A 10,546-nucleotide genomic window follows, 5' to 3' on the forward strand; every position below is an offset into this window, starting at 1 on the left:
GGGTTGGAATCCTAAAAATATGTTGTAAATACATTCTTAGTATTTGTTCCATATGGGATGCCATTTATGGCAGTTTATAAACTTAAGCAGGTTTGTGATTATGAGAAAAGTGTCAATTTTCATGACTGTTATATATGTATACATAGGACAGAAGAGTGGTGGTGGTATGAATTATTTTCATTAAAAAAAAATTTTTTTTTTCTGACTAGGGCAAAATAATCATAACATCCACCCTGAGAGAAAATAACATAATTTAAGGGAGAGGAGGCACCAAAATATTTTAAGGGTATTTCTTTCCTGAACTGCCAGTGGGTTCGGCAATGGTCTAACTTTTCATTAGCCAAACCTTGGAAAAATTCTCCTTACAATTAAATGGTCCTATCCTGGAACCAGTGATACTCGTTTTTCAATTTTATGCACATTAACTGTGCTGCTCCCCATTAATACATAGAAAAGTTATACTGCTTTAATCAAATCGAATGCATGTACATATTCCTCTTACTACCACACAGCACTAACAAGGCATTGCCAAGGATTTAAGAGGATTTCTTAAATCCTCTTCGCTTTTCATGGGGTCAGTTCGTAGGGCACACTACATCACAGCAGTTCAAATGATACTTACATGTCCACACTTGGCTAGCCTTGTAGCCAAAGTGAGCAGTGAAAGCAAGAGAAGGCTATGCTACCATTTACCTAGAAAGTAAATACATATTTTATTTTCAAAACAAAATGCTGTGTACTTCAAGTGTTAGCAACAAGTTCGTTTCAATAAATTAAAATTGAGTCTATTATCAGTTATATTAGAACCGAATCATTACAGCTCTTGTGCTGAAAAAGTGGGTGGCTCTTAAAAGAGCCTTTGAGACTAACCACGAAAAGCACTTTTTTGCTGGGGTCACTTGGAGCTGGTGTACTTGGTGACAGCCTTGGTGCCCTCGGACACGGCGTGCTTGGCCAGCTCCCCGGGCAGCAGCAGGCGCACGGCGGTCTGGATCTCCCTGGACGTGATGGTCGAGCGCTTGTTGTAATGTGCCAGGCGCGACGCCTCGCCCGCGATGCGCTCGAAGATGTCATTGACGAAGGAGTTCATGATGCCCATGGCCTTGGACGAGATGCCGGTGTCCGGGTGGACCTGCTTCAGGACCTTGTACACGTACACAGAATAGCTCTCCTTGCGGCTGCGCTTGCGCTTCTTGCCATCTTTCTTCTGGGCTTTGGTCACCGCTTTCTTGGAGCCCTTCTTCGGGGCGGGAACGGACTTGGCCGGCTCAGGCATGACGAACACCACGCCAAGTTAAAGAAGAAAGCATGTCGTGGAAACATCACTCAGGATATTTGTAGAGCTAGTATGCAAATATGGTATGTAAAACTTTACACTTTGATTGGATAAATTTTCCACGTTGTTCGGTGGTATGCAAATTATGTGACAGCAGGTCTCCTTTTTAATTGGTTGCAAGCGTTTAGACCCTTTTAACCAATCAAACAGTGTAATTTACGATTCGGCTTCGAAGTATAATTGCTTCTCATTTGTTAAGAAAATTTGTACTTTCGTTTCGCTGCTTCTTCGCTAAGCACCTTGATTAGATTGATGAGATGTCGGGACGCGGAAAACAAGGTGGGAAGGCTCGTGCCAAGGCTAAGACCCGTTCTTCTCGGGCTGGGCTCCAGTTTCCTGTGGGCCGAGTGCACCGCCTGCTCCGTAAAGGCAACTACGCCGAGCGTGTCGGGGCCGGCGCGCCGGTGTACCTGGCGGCGGTGCTGGAGTACCTGACGGCCGAGATCTTGGAGCTGGCGGGCAACGCGGCGCGCGACAACAAGAAGACGCGTATCATTCCGCGTCATCTGCAGCTGGCCATCCGCAACGACGAGGAGCTCAACAAGCTGCTGGGCAAAGTCACAATCGCTCAGGGCGGCGTCCTGCCCAACATCCAGGCCGTGCTGCTGCCTAAGAAGACTGAGAGCCACCACAAGGCCAAGGGCAAGTAAACTGCAGTATTCAAATCCTTGATCTTTGAGGAATCAATCTTAACCAAAGGCTCTTTTCAGAGCCACCCACGTATTCATTAAAAGGGCTTACATTTTCCTTATTTAAGCAGGTTGTTAAAAATGATTCTCATCACATTTTGTCAACTTAGAAGATGTGTTTACACTCTTATGAAATGCAAACTAATCATACTCTTTAAAGTAATCAAAAAAGTACTCTTTAGCTAAGTAAAAATGATATAGAGAGACCTTGTATCACAAGTAATTAAGTCCATCAATGCTGCAAGCCCTCAGTTGTTAAACCTCAGAAAAAGATAATGGTAGAATAATACTTGGTAAATGTTGAAAGTTTAGGTGCAAATCTAGTTGGTGACCTACAAGATCATTTAAACCACTCCTTTAGTACTATCTCATGTTGAAAGGAATTGTTTTGCATCCTGGTGGGACAAGTTGATCTGTAATTCATACTTGTTTTTAATAGCCAGTCTCAACTCTACTGAGCTGGGCCCTAATTCATTGTAAATACTGGGCCCCAGGGACAGCGTCCCTCCTTCCTGACCACCCCCTCGTTGGAGTGCGGAGGCCAGTGAGCCCCCAGCTCTGGGGGCTCAGCGTCCCCTCGGAAGTGACTGCGAGTCAAGCTCCCCACAGACCCCCGACCCCCTGGTCTCCCTCCCGCCAGGGCCGCTTCGTGCGCGGTGCCGGTCGACCCCTCCTCAGGGTGGAGGAGACCCGGGCCGACTCCGCTCCACTGACCTACCGCTGCCCGACTGGGACGTGGCCGAACAGCCGGACACAATGAGAAGCTGACAGTCTGCAACCCGGAAGAGAGTCCTCACCAGAAGGCGATGATCCCGGCACCTAGATTTCAGACTTCCAGCCTCTAGGACTGAGAAATACATTTTTGTTGTTTACAAGCCCCCACCCCGTCCCGTTTATGGTACTTTGTGACAACAGCCCAAAATGACTTAGCACTCTTTTTTTCAAGTACATCGAAGAATTTGTGGAGCCCATCCATTTTATGATACAATTTCCCAAATAACCAATATGCTCTCTATACACTCTGATTTGTCAACATTTGTATTTATCAAAATTGTTATAAAAAAAGCTTCCATATTTTTTCCTAATAAATTGTTTCCAATACAAAAAAAAAAAAAAGAATACAATACTGCATAGCCTGGAGCTAGAATTTGTTTAGGCAGAGCTTAACAAAGGCTTCAGCATGACTTTTCGGGACATACTTGTGTACCATTTACAAGTTTTGAGTTTTTCTTAACACCATTTTACACGAAGCTCAGTTGAAATTGTGAAACGTAGTGGGGTGCTTTTATGTGAGAATGTTATAGTTAGTGAAAAGTAAACATTTGTTAATATAATAGCAAGCATGAAATTAATCAGAGTTAATGGTTTTAGTGCATTCCGAAAATCTTCAAGAATTGAGGCCTGCGCAGGTTTGGGGTTGCTACCTGCCTCAGAAAGCAGAGGGTTTGTCTTCTGGGAGGACAAAGTCGTCCTCTCCTCTGATAAAACCTCTCACACAGCTGGCTTTGGCATCTTCCATGAAGAGGACTTCAGAGATTGAGGACTCATGCAGCTGGGCTTTCATTTGAGGTAGAGAGAGAAGACTGTGGTAGAGAGACCAGACTGTCCAGAGTGGGGTGTAGTTACCTCCAGAACTTTTCACTGTTAACCCAGCCTGGGATTCATGGTAGTCATACAAGTAGATTCCTTAATAGTAAATAATAATAATCGTTTCCAAAAAGTTTTCTTTCTTTCTCCTTTCCTCTCTCCCCTCCCTCTCTTTTTGAATATGGCCCTAAAGAACCCTCAGACATATGATCAGATCACAAGCTATATAGGTGTAAATTCTTTAGTTTTTGTAAAATCTGAAACTTACATATATCTTTAAAACACAATGCATCTTAATAGTAGGGATCCCTTTCTCCTCCTGTGGCCACAGGTCTTACACCAAGCCAGAAAACTGACACTGGTGCATGATAGCTTGGAATGCAGTGCAAGGGCTCATCATAAGACTTAAGGGCAAGCCACGTTAAGTCTTATGGGGAAGGTAGAGGAGGATGTATTCAGGGGGCTGGAGTTCTGCTTTCATATGATCTCTGGACCCCTAAACTGATGGTCCTCAATTCTATCAGACCCAACACTCTTTTTCTATAACAAATACTGTAACTATCCCCTTTACTATCCTGAAATGAAATTCATATATATAATCTACCAAAACACGACTTACCTGTAATATAAAAGGGGAAATAAAAGGAAAGGATTTTGTTATTTTAAAAAATCTCTAAGAGTTTAAAAAGAGAAAACAAGAAATTGACGTAAAATTAGCCTTACTACATTTGAATGAGGGTATAAAAATCTCTTGGCCAATCACATCCAACACGCCTTTTCAAAAAGTTGATCAAAAGAAAGCCAGTTTCAGGTACCAAAGTTTAAAATTTTTATTCTGCAAACAAGATTAAGCATTGTAATAATTTGTGTTAAGTTCTGCGGAGAAAAGCCAAAGAACATTGTAAAGAAACAGCATAAGGAAGATAAAGGTGAGAAAGGGTTGAAAACAGCCATTCAAAGGGAGGCTGATGTCGGAGAGTGAACCTCGCTACCAATACCTTCACTGCGAGCCGCAAGGAACAAATGCCTTGTCCAATCAGAACGGAACTCTTTATATACACCAGTGGGAGGTGGGGCGGGGGGCAGGCTTTCATTTTTCCACCAGCTAGCTGCTTTCGGGAAATCTGTCATGGCTCGTACTAAGCAGACCGCTCGCCAAGTCCACCGGCGGCAAAGCGCCGCGCAAGCAGCTGGCCACTAAGGCGGCGCGCAAGAGCGCGCCGGCCACGGGCGGCGTGAAGAAACCGCACCGCTACCGGCCCGGCACGGTGGCCCTGCGCGAGATCCGCCGCTACCAGAAGAAGTCCACGGAGCTGCTGATCCGCAAGCTGCCGTTCCAGCGCCTGGTGCGCGAGATCAGGCAGGACTTCAAGACCGACCTGCGCTTCCAAAGCTCGGCCGTGATGGCGCTGCAGGAGGCGTGCGAGGCCTACCTGGTGGGGCTCTTCGAGGACACCAACCTGTGTGCCATCCACGCCAAGCGCGTCACCATTATGCCCAAGGACATCCACTTGGCCCGTCGCATCCGCGGGGAGAGGGCGTAGATTTGTTTCTCCCGATTAAGTGCCAACCTCTGAAAAACCCAAAGGCTCTTTTCAGAGCCAACCACCTTTTCTGTGAAAGATTCCTGTGCACTGGGGACCTCCATTCCGAGCGAGGAAATAAAACCGCTCCTCCCAACCTCCGCCTCCGGCAAAAATGGCGTTACAAGTTCTTTAAGATTAATTGGGTGGCTCTGAAAAGAGCCTTTAAGGTACTCAAGTCTTTTTTTCTTACTTCTTTTTGGGGGCCGCCTTTTTTGGCTTGACCGCTTTAAGCTTGGCTACCTTGTGCTTATGAATTCTGGCCTTGGCTGGACTCTTGGCTATCTTCGGTTTGGCTGTCTTCACCTTTTTCGGGCTCTTGACCACTTTCTTGGCCCCGGTGCCTGCTAATGGTTTCTTTGCCTTCGGGGTCTTCTTAGCGGTTTTTTTCGGACTGGCAGCGCCTGTGGCCTTCTTGGGCTTCTTTGCCCCAGTAGCCTTCTTGGGGTTGGTCGCGCTCGCTTTCTCGGCTTTGGGCTTGGCTTCCCCGGTGGCCGACTCCTTGTTGAGCTTGAAAGAGCCCGAGGCGCCAGTGCCCTTGGTCTGCACCAGGGTGCCCTTACTCACCAGGCTCTTGAGACCCAGCTTGATCCGACTGTTGTTCTTCTCCACGTCGTAGCCGCCAGCTGCCAGCGCCTTCTTGAGCGCAGCCAGGGACACGCCGCTGCGCTCCTTGGAATCGCTGACAGCCTTGATGATGAGCTCGGATACTGGGGGCCTGGACGCCTTGCGCTTCACGGCACCAGCAGACTTGCGAGCCTTCTTCTTCACAGGCGTCTTTTCCGCAGAAGTAACAGGAGGCGCAGCAGATACGGTTTCAGACATGGTTGTTGGTGTGGATGCCTAACAGTAAAAAAATTAAAGACTCAGAGTTGAGTACCCAGACCGAGAATGTGTGTGTTATATATACACACAGCGCCACTGCGCGCTGATTGGTTCCCAGCTGGCTTCCAGCTTGAAAGCAACCTAGTCTCAGCTCTGTCTCGGAGTTGTGTTTGTTACAGTTCAGTAAAGCAAAAAATTAAAGATCTCCTGTGGAGGAACCACACCAGTTATATTCTACAATGAACCGGGACAGCTCAAGCTTTGAGACCTTTACAGTTTCTTCTTCCAGTTTTTATCACTTTGGTCTCAACCTTTTTCAAAATCCCCCGACACTCCTACAGATCCACAGGTCAGAGAGACAACTTTTTGAGTTTTGTTTATAATATAAATTCTTCTCTTTATGTCTTCAATAGCTTGCTCTCAAGGGACATTCTATACGTTTTTGGCTTTTCATGCCTTCAACAACTGCTTGATTCTCTTTGACATTTACCTGGGAAATCTGTTTCATATGAGGAGAAATAACACAGGCTCTTTCAGGATTTCTGTACAAGAACTGTAGTAAAGGCTGCTTGGAATAACAGCAATATCTGATAAGAAAAGTCATTATTTAGTTTGGAAAAGTTTTATCATAGCTTTTTGTGACTATTTAGAGGGTTGGTTAATTTGGGGGCTTTAAGCATTCAAAATTTATGTAGGAAAATAGCAAAAGCAATAATCAATGATCCTCTTGACGTGGTAGTTGGGCTTGTGTTGCACTAGCTGATGGCAGAGGAGGTCCAGGTACAGGCATAAAATAGAGTTGGACCGCTTTATGGGGCTTTACAGATTCACTTATTTACATTGACTTTATTAGGAAGGATCAGTTATTGAAATGTTCACAAGCTCTTGGGTTCAGGGTTCTGTCATGCTTTGGAAGATAAACTTTGGCAAAGTATCCAAGTAAAAGAATTAAGGAATATACACACGCACAGTACTCCCACACATACTTATATAGAATTCCCTTGAGAGGGAAATTGAAAAGCATTTATATTCATTACTACTTTTCTTATTTAAGCAAGGATATAGGTTTATAGGAAACACATTATAGGTTATGCGTTATGTTCAGTAGGAAATAGACTGATGGTAGAAAGTACTTTGATTTTCTTCTTCAGGCCTCAGACTGTTTGTCTTTAACATATGTTTATTTTGAAGCAGCCATGGACTTCTCTGTATTTCTGATAAACCTTATGAGTCCCTTCCCAGAATAATGCTTTTCAGTGCTTAAGATAATATACATAGGATTACAAAGGAAAACAGTTGTATTAAAATACCATTATCAAATTTATCAAATATCCAAATTGGTGAAGTATTAACATGTGCTTCTTTATTAATACATTAAATAACAAGATTACCCATATGACCAAGAATTACTACAGTTTAGAAGGTGTAATATATTTAAACAATATTAGAGATTGAGATATTGACGGCTGCAACTGCAACATGGTTATGAATATAGCACAGGTCCTGCCACTCACACTGTTTGTTGCCTGCATTCACAAGTGGAGGAAATGCTAAGGTTCACTTGGAGTATAAAGTAAAGACAAAGAGAGAGGTTTTGTTCAATACAAGTTTCCAGATGCTCTGAATCCATCTATATAGCCCAGGTTAAGAACGCCATTCTGGAATTTGTTTCTGGAACCGCTTTGATGAACTTGGGCCTCTTCACAGACCATGGAGAAAAAGCCAAAGCTATCCAAGTCAGCTGGAACTCCAGGGAATTAACCAGAAATTAAATCTTTAGGTATTTATTATTTTGAGGAGTCCTCAAAAAGAAGGTTTTAGTAAATTAGATAATCACTTAGACTTTCACTTTAGAGGAGTGAATCTTGAGTGGAGGAGTTGGGAGCAGACATGACACTATAATATGTCATGATAAAAAATGCTGAGTGATTATTTACTTACAGATATTATTTTAAGCAATTTGGATTATCTCTTTTAAATTCAAGTGCTCTATAATTTACACTTTCTTAAACATTTATCGATGAAAGGAAAAAAACTGAGTGTAAGCTGCCCAAGGTCACAAGTTAGTATGTAGAGAAGGCTGTCTCCAGAGCTTGACCGGACACTGTAATGCCACCTGGTTGCAGAAATAGAATGCAGTGACAGATACAATGCCAGATACAAACTGTCCACAATTAAATATATAATCAAACCATAAATCTTAGACTTACAGCAGAACAAGGTTTTTATCACTTTGGGATATACATATTTATAAATCTCCAATGTAGCGCTCAGTGATTTTTAACCTGACTTGACCTCTTAAACGTGTAACCTTATATTTTTAGTTCCCTCTATGGGGTCATCCAGCCTGCATACCAAAGAGCTCTGCTTAGTTAACCAAACATAAATGGACAAAACTAATGGAAGCTTAAACAATAAAGATATGATTTATTTAAAACCGTATTTAAAGCATTTTAAGGGACAACAGCGTGTACTAACTGATTATTTCATATTTTGGAAAGACTGAAGAACAAGTATCAGGCTTCTTTGTGGAAAGTGTATGATCTGTTGCCCCACTTAACGGCTGCCCGTATTGTACGGATGCACAAACACACGTACCCATATATAGGAGCATTTATTAAATCCCAACTCCAGGATCCACAGTCGCTTCAGGCGCCCCTCATAGTTGCCACAGCTCTGAGCAAGGGACAAATAAGCGAAGGGTGGGAACTGAATGTGGTCACCGCCCCTGCTCTTGCAGTTTTCAAACAGGTCCGTCACATTACTATAAAACTCCTAAGTGGCGCTGTGGAGATCACTTCGCTGCGGCTGTGATCGCTGTACTTTCGGGATGTCTGGGCGCGGTAAAGGTGGAAAGGGGCTGGGGAAGGGTGGCGCCAAGCGCCACCGCAAAGTTCTGCGAGATAATATCCAGGGCATCACTAAGCCTGCTATCCGTCGCTTAGCCCGACGCGGTGGCGTCAAGCGTATCTCTGGTCTTATCTACGAGGAGACCCGTGGGGTGTTGAAAGTGTTTCTGGAGAACGTGATCCGGGACGCTGTAACCTACACCGAGCACGCCAAGCGCAAGACTGTCACCGCCATGGACGTGGTCTACGCGCTCAAGCGGCAGGGCCGCACTCTTTATGGCTTTGGTGGCTGAACTCCTGTTTGCCATCTCCCTGAGCCTACTAAAACCAAAGGCCCTTTTCAGGGCCACCTATTCTTTCACTCAAAAGAGTTTTGCGCTTTCTGTTCTAATATTTTAAGATGTTTGGGTCAAGTACTGTTTACAATCTGTAGATTTAAGGTGATTTTATCTGATTTTTTTTTGTATGTTTCAGGTAGGTCGCTAAAGCTCGTCCATAACCTCAGGTCGAACTGTATATTCGATGTATTTAGTGTGCTTATAGCTAGGAGACCAACAGGACAGTAAACTGCAGATGACATTTTGCACAACTGTCAGTGAAAAAAGGTGGAGAACATCACAGAAGAGGTAAGAGGTAAACCCTGATGCTAGGAAAATGGGACGTAGACACTTCTGTGGGCTGAAGACATTAAAACAGTCTGCCTTCTTGGATATCACATGATAAATGGTGGAGGAGAAAGGGGGATGATCAATCAACATAAAATATGTCGAAGGCAGTCAAGTTCTACCAGAGAAACAATAAGAGTACTTGGAAATTAACATTGTGAATCAACTATACTTAAGTAAAATAAAAGAGTACTTGGGGTTTCTTCTTGTTTAAAAGTGGAATGCAGACAGGACAACTTGTCTCTGCTTCTCTGAGCTGTCTTCCCATGTCCAAAGCTACTGGTTTCTCAATCCAAAAGAAGCTTTTATTAAGGTTGATATAAATGCTTGATATAAATATACAGGTTTATGTTTACCAACTTATGTTGATTCTTTATCTTGAATATTCTTAGACTTGATTACAAGCACATTTACCTTAAATTATAGATGAGAGTTGCATAACATGTATCCTGACAAAAAGTGCTGGACTGGGCCTTTCAAATCCAGGTCTTCCTGAGTCAAATCCCACCTTGTTCTCTACACATCAGGAAATGAGGCAAAATGAGCAGTTCTCAAGTGGGTTACCCATTTCCTTTTCTTACCTACTGTAAACTTTCTACAGTCTCAGGATTGTCAGCATGCCACTGTATTCTCTGGTGTCCTCAGAATGGGCTTTATTCTGTGAAAACATCTCGGTTTATTGTGATACAACTGGTATTTCTTTCCAGTGAAAGTGGTTCATTGTATTATAATAAGGTATAGCTGGACAGGTGGCTCCCTAGTGTGAGATAACTTTGCTGGCTTGTCCGGGAGCAGACGGGAGTATGTGACTAAGTGCTCTTTTTGGAGTGTAAGTAGAAGACACTCCCAGGCTTTAAAACCTTTCCTCTTCCTGCCAGCTATGAAGGTGCTGATCTTGTTTGACCCAGCAGAGACCATCAGGCTCTAGGGGTGGCAGAACAATGACTTGTAAGGAACAAGAGTTCCTGATTGATCAGGAGGGGCAGAGCTGCCTCACAGAGCTGGACTAATC

The 10,546-nt window shown here is 43.8% G+C and overlaps 4 protein-coding genes and 1 pseudogene across 4 annotated transcripts; 3 read left to right on the top strand and 2 right to left on the bottom strand.

Annotated features, from left to right (window-relative positions):
* Nucleotides 1-895: 895 nt before the first annotated feature.
* LOC136128798 (histone H2B type 1-C/E/F/G/I-like) lies at nucleotides 896-1,276 on the bottom strand. The gene has a single exon (XM_065884713.1). It carries the CDS (start codon nucleotides 1,274-1,276, stop codon nucleotides 896-898), a length of 381 nt encoding a protein of 126 aa, XP_065740785.1.
* Nucleotides 1,277-1,593: 317 nt separating this feature from the next.
* LOC136128986 (histone H2A type 1) lies at nucleotides 1,594-1,986 on the top strand. Its single transcript, XM_065885054.1, has one exon. It carries the CDS (start codon nucleotides 1,594-1,596, stop codon nucleotides 1,984-1,986), a length of 393 nt encoding a protein of 130 aa, XP_065741126.1.
* Nucleotides 1,987-4,741: 2,755 nt separating this feature from the next.
* On the top strand, nucleotides 4,742-5,156 carry LOC136129131 (histone H3.1-like; annotated as a pseudogene).
* Nucleotides 5,157-5,384: 228 nt separating this feature from the next.
* Nucleotides 5,385-6,020, bottom strand: LOC136129204 (histone H1.4-like). Its single transcript, XM_065885369.1, has one exon. It carries the CDS (start codon nucleotides 6,018-6,020, stop codon nucleotides 5,385-5,387), a length of 636 nt encoding a protein of 211 aa, XP_065741441.1.
* A 2,830-nt stretch (nucleotides 6,021-8,850) lies between these two features.
* On the top strand, nucleotides 8,851-9,162 carry LOC136129343 (histone H4). The gene has a single exon (XM_065885567.1). It carries the CDS (start codon nucleotides 8,851-8,853, stop codon nucleotides 9,160-9,162), a length of 312 nt encoding a protein of 103 aa, XP_065741639.1.
* Nucleotides 9,163-10,546: the final 1,384 nt, after the last annotated feature.

This window comes from Phocoena phocoena, chromosome 10, assembly GCF_963924675.1.
Source record: "Phocoena phocoena chromosome 10, mPhoPho1.1, whole genome shotgun sequence".
NCBI classification, from domain to species: domain Eukaryota; kingdom Metazoa; phylum Chordata; class Mammalia; order Artiodactyla; family Phocoenidae; genus Phocoena; species Phocoena phocoena.